Raw genomic sequence first — 6,126 nt, 5'->3', positions numbered from 1 at the left:
AAAACAGAGGTCCAAGAAGGCTGAAGTCCAAGCTGTAATTTACACACGAAGTGTATGTTGTATGCAGTCACAATGTACAAAAATTTAACAAGTGATCCAGCTATTTAAAAAAACAGAGCCTGTCTGTCTCATATTATATCCAGTCTCATCTAGTAGGTTTCTGATAAGCCCTTCACATAAAGTGTATTTCTTTCCTGCTGCTAAGAAGCAGCTTACAAATATCCATAAATTTCTTAGGAAAGGAGTGAATCTACTTAGCAATACTGGTAACTCCATAGTTTCCTATTACATTCATTGGTCTGAAAACTGAAAACAATTCATCACTACAATGTTCTTCCAAGTCCTTTGCCAGTTTTCGAAGTTTGAAATCAAAGGAAAGCTGGAATGTATGCTTCCTGTCATCAACAGCCATCTCAAAAAGAGGGTAATTAACCAAAATCAATCAAGAGTTCTTTGGTCAAGATAGTAACAGGCTTCTACTTTGTTTTAAATCCTTTCATAATCCTTTTTTTTCTAATTTTTCCAGTATGGCCTGGATCTTACAAACAGCCTCTTTCCTGGCCTGCCGGACAGAGTCCTGGCCCCCGGTTTCAACTGAATCCAATTCCAAAAGTTCCTTGGTTAGCATTTCTTCCAGAAGCCAGTATGCTTTGTCTGTCTTTTTTCCTACAAACTCTTCTACTTCTTGCTCAAGATACTGGACCTTCTCCAGCACATTTATGATTTTTTTAATACTTGGAGGAGTACCTTCATCTGAAGATAAACGCTCTTCAGGATGATTACTACTTTGATCTTGATTGCTGGGATTTTCATTGGTGGCATTATCATACAGCTGAGGCTCAGCACTATATTGGACTTGGGAATCCGAAAGATCTGAATTATCATTGTTCATTGTCCCCGAAGATTCATACTGATGGACACTGCAAGGAAAGCCATGCCGGTTCACGCCTTGATCTGATTGAATATAGGTGTATGAAGAATCCTTGGAGTGGAAAAACAAACGGGGAAAATCTGTTTTAATGGGGATCCACCAACATCTTTCACCTGATCAGGAGGGCACATGAAAACATTACCCACCAATGAAACTGGACCTCTCTCCTTAATCATTTGAGAAAAAACACAATTATAAAAAAGATACAAGGGCGTGCCCTGTCAAGTAAAAGGTAGAGAATTCCTGAATGGCTGGAATCTGTCCTGAGGCAGATCATCATCATAAACACCTCACAATCTATCCTTACCACCTCACAATCTATCCAGTGACTTAATAAATAGGAATTAGATATTCTTCACCTAGAGAGTTAAAACCTCAAGACAGATCTTAAAAAAGTACCCAGCCACAAGCAGATGATGTTCAAGTATACGGTCTAATTTAAAATTAAACCATACAAACTAATACTATAGATACTTCACATTGCTTTTGTCTTTTGTCTGCAGATTATCTGAGGTAGCAAAATGTAATCTTTGATTGTATTTAACATTCAGATAGTATTACAACCAACAGAAAAAGAGCACTTTCCTATCTTTTAATAAAAAAGAAATTGGGCTGAGGTAAAACTATAGGTAGTAGTCATCAACTTTTTGCAGTTAGCTCCCATTTGACCCAGACCAATGCAGAAAAGTTCCATGTTGTGCTCTCTTAATTATCCAAGCATCAAAGGAACAGTGTTTAGAAGGTCTCCTACCTTGGATTGCTGGGGTGGTGGTGAAGGAGGTGGCTGAGGAGAGCCACTGCTAGGCCATGATGAAGTACTTTCAGTCATGTAGAGATTTCCAGGTGGTGCTGAGGGTGCAGGGGAAGGCCAAGGGTAGCGCGTTCCCATTCCGTAAGCACCAGGAGAAGCCCAGGCATCCTCTTGTGGTCGTACACTTGGTCCTGATTGTGGAACAGTACGATTACCATCCCCATAAGAATAATGGGGCAGGGTCATTCCAGGGTTCTAGATTGAGATGGAAGAAAATATGCCGGTGATTGTTTAAAAAAAAAAAAGAAAAACCTTAAGTAATAAAAATATTCTAGTACAGACAGATTCTGAAACGCTCAGAGTATACTTTAGCTGCCACTGGGCTAAATTGTACCAACTCAAATCAGTTGCTTTAAGTTCACCAAGGTCAAGATAACTTGACTCTAAAGATACTAGATTTGGTAACTATCAGAAGAAATAAGGCCTGAAATTCAATGGCTAAAGCATAACAAGTCTGTCCCATGGATACTGTAAATAAGTGGACCCATATGCTATAAGGAAGCACAAATAAAGACATATTAGAACTCCTCTTGAAGTAAACAGAAATAAATATGATATTATTCATAGAATATTAAAAAATATAAACCTAACAAAGCATTAAAAAGGCTAAGATAAGGAAACTTTCAAGGCAACAACTCTCTAAAAATTTCTTCTAGTATAACATTTTTTATGATTATGATATCCCAAGGTCTCCTCAGCCAAAATCCATTCACTAGAATAGTTCCTATGAGTGAGAAAGGTATCAATATAAAATTAGTCTTTGTCTTCCCAATCACCTCGAGAATAACCACTAAACATCTGAAGTGTTTTTTTTTTTTTATTGTTTTAAAAATATATACACCTACTCCTCACTTATCGACTATCTTGTTATTTGACATTTTGCATTTATGACAACAGTAAAAAATATACTACCTACTATCCGACTATTTTGTGCATTAATGATGCCTGGCAGTAACAAACACTGAGCTGCAAGGCGAGAGTAACGCTGGCTGTGATGCTTATGTGTCAACCTGGCTGGGCCATGATTCTCAGTGGTTTGGCAGTTATGTAATAATGTAATTTGGCAGTTATATAATGATGTAGTCACTTTCCATTTTGTGATCTGATGTGGTCATCCTCCATTTTCACATGACATCTATTTTCACATAACAACCTGGTCTTTGGAACCTAACCTAACCTAACCATGTCAACAGGTGAGGATTGGTATATAACAATATTTGCCGAGTCAACATTTTCTAGGCGTAAAATTTATTGATATCAATTACATTAATCATGTTGTACAACCACCATATTCACTGTCAAATTTCCCATCACCATAAACATTCATTGATTCCTAAATAATGGCTCCCGCCTTCCCCTCCCTCCCACCCTTGGTAGCCACAATATAGTTTAGTCTCTATTTACCTATTCTTGTCATTTCATGTAAGTGAGATCGTACGATATTTGTCCTTTTGAGACTGACTTGTTTCACTCAGCATAAGGTTTTTGAGGTTCATCCATGTCATAACACGTATCAGAAGTTCGTTTCTCTTTATGGCTGAATAATATACACCACATTTTGTTCATTGATTCATTGACAGCACTTAGGTTATTTTCACCTTTTGGCTACTGTGAATAATACTGCATTGAACCCTGGTGTACGTGTGTCTGTGTTGCTGCTTTCAGGTCTCTTGGGTATACACTAGGAGTGGAATTGCTGGGTCACATGGTAGTTCTGTGTTTAACTTTTTAAGGAACCACCAAATTGTTTTCCTTTGCAGCTGTACCATTCTGCATTCCCACCAGCATTGGATAAGGGTTCCAATTTCTCCACTTCCTTGCCAACATTTGTTATTTTCCATTTTTTAAAAATCTTCGCCATCTGTCTTAGTTATCTAGTGCTGCTATAACAGAAATACCACAAGTGGATGGTTTTAACAAAGAGAAGTTTATTTCCTTACAGTAAAGTAGGCTAAAAGTCCAAATTCAGGGTGTCAGCTCCAGGGGAAGGCTTTCTCTGTTGGCCTTTTCATCAATTTTCCCCCAGACTAGGAGCTTCTCTGACCAGGACCCCAGGTCCAAAGGACACACTCTGCTCCTGGCACTGCTTTCTTGGTGGTATGAGGTCCCCCATGTTTCTCTGCTCACTTCTGTCTTTTCTATCTCAAGAGACTGCCTCAGGACACAATCCAATCTTGTGGATTGAGTCCTGCCTCACTAACACAACTGCCACCCATCCTCCCTCATGAACATCATAGAGGCAGGATGTACAACATACAGGAAAATCACAAAATACCAGGAATCACGGCCCAGCCAAATTGATACACACATTTTTGGGGGACATAATTCAATCCATGACACCATCCTAGTGGGAGTGAAGTGATATCTCATTGTAGTTTTGATTCGCATCTCTCTAATGGCTGATGACATTGAGCTTTTTTTTTTTAGTGGGCTTGTTGACCATTTGAATATCCTTTTTAGAGAATGTTTTCTTAATCAGCACTACTGTAAATAGATATGCTTCCATTGTTTACAATTCAAGAGGCAGAGACTTTGATTTTTTCCCAAAAGAAAACTGATTACCTGTGAAGCAGGATATCCTGGAACCTGTCCCCTGAGAGGGGGCACTTCAGTCTGACAGTCCTGCTGTGGATACATCCAACGAGAGGCTGGGGTTGGGCTGCTGCCAGGTGAACGATAGCTGCTTGGAACTTCTGTGGAGTAATTGGTCTGAGTATATCCAGGTGTGTAATAAGCCCCAGAGTATGAGGCAGTATTTGCCCCAGGGCCAGGAGGGTACGGTGGGCCATATGCTCCATTTGTATAAGAATTCAAACTCTGAAAAAAAAAAAGCCAAGTTGAGAGAAAAAGATGAGTGAGAACAGCTGAAATGCCCTGACTTAATGCCTAACCTTGAAAACTTTGGTAAGAAAAGAGATTAATAAACTAATGAAAATGTGAAGTACCTAAGCAATTTTTAAAGTATTCTTTCTCTCATACATATAAAACCATATACCCATATATTAAACTCAGGCTATTGCTGTAGAGTCGGTGTCATAACAATGGGAAAGTATATTCTGATGAAAGATGAAATGATAAAGTGGTGGCTTTAGAGAAGTGCTACTCAAACTTTTCTGTAAGTATACCTAACAGCAAAGGAGAACCTGTGCCCAGAGACTGGGGCGGGGGGCGGATTCTGAGAAATCTGGGAGACCGGCTAGGGAAAAAAGAAAATTACTATGATATAATAGAAAGAACAAAGACTCCAGGGACAGACCTAGCTTTGCCACAGGCTTTGTGCTTAACCTTTTTGAGCTTCAGCCTCTCCATCAGTAAAATGGGCATCATAAACTTTTCTTGCAGGGTTATTGTAAAAATTAAATGAGATGACATATATGAAATGCTTAGCATAGTGTCTGGCACATAGTATGCTCAATGAATTGTGGTTACTTATATTATCATTGTTGGTAGTACAGTAAAGCCTGTGAAAGCCCAGAACCTGTGTAAGGCAGAAACCTGTCAGAGAAGGAAAACTCAAATATTTTCCACTGAAACAATTACTTCAGCCTAATAAATATTCTCTGAAAGCTGGAACCTGCCAGACGCAGGTGGAATCAGAAAATTATTGGTATTGCAACCCGAATATAGGGAGTACAGATGCGAAAGCTGGAAATAGCTCCAAGAAGTACAAGAGTCAGAGATGAAGGCTCAGTCTTCCACTGTCTTTTGCATTGTTCCTGTGAGTACGTACTGTGCATCACTGCTGTTCTCTGAGTATACCTATCTTCCCATTTTTGCCTTTTTTTAAAAAATTTTTTGCCTGTAAATTTTTTCCAGCAAAGAACATCCATAAATTTGGAAGAAGGTAAGAGATACTAATAACGTTATTTTCATTAAAATCTAGCAAAGCATACTTTTTTTTGTACTGAGTTTTTACTCTTCTCCTTATCTTTAATTTTTAGTTTTCACTCAGCTATTTGTAATTTTGATATACGTTATTACAATTTTCAAAATCCACTTTCATTTCCTTCAAAATTTCTTGTTTTACCCAAAAACAGAGAATCATTTCACAACTTAACACATTCAATGTGTGTACAAAAGCAAAAACATTCTTCTCATGCGTTTTTTTCTTAAATATTTTATTAAAGTGTGCTAACTTTATCACAAAGTTATGTTGACAGTTTTCATTTTTGTTTCAGATATTCACATTTTTGAAAAGATCATAAATTCCTTAACTTTTACAAGAACTTATTTCCTTTTTTAAAAAGCTTATTCCTTCACAGCCATGGGCAAGAGTGAGAAATTTATCTCTGAAACAAAAGTTTGACGTTGTCAAAGTGATAATCAAAGAGAAAAAGACCATCAAGGAAGGTGTAATTAAATTCAAGTGAAGCAAAATGCAAAT

At 37.9% G+C, this 6,126-nt stretch overlaps 1 protein-coding gene across 1 annotated transcript in view; it reads right to left on the bottom strand.

The window, feature by feature from the left end:
• Positions 1-18: 18 nt before the first annotated feature.
• The window catches only part of BAG4 (BAG cochaperone 4), a 35,558-nt gene continuing 29,450 nt past the window's right edge, over positions 19-6,126 (bottom strand). Inside the window, exons 3-5 of the mRNA XM_012557569.2 lie at positions 4,305-4,559; positions 1,683-1,937; positions 19-982 (exon numbers count right to left, since the gene is read on the bottom strand). Of these exons, the coding sequence (XP_012413023.1) occupies positions 497-982; positions 1,683-1,937; positions 4,305-4,559 (996 nt within the window). The 3' untranslated portion in view covers positions 19-496. The remainder of the gene's footprint in view (positions 983-1,682; positions 1,938-4,304; positions 4,560-6,126) is intronic.

This window comes from Trichechus manatus, unplaced genomic scaffold, assembly GCF_000243295.1.
Source record: "Trichechus manatus latirostris isolate Lorelei unplaced genomic scaffold, TriManLat1.0 scaffold00109, whole genome shotgun sequence".
NCBI lineage: Eukaryota > Metazoa > Chordata > Mammalia > Sirenia > Trichechidae > Trichechus > Trichechus manatus.
This window is presented reverse-complemented; position numbering and strand designations above follow the sequence as displayed.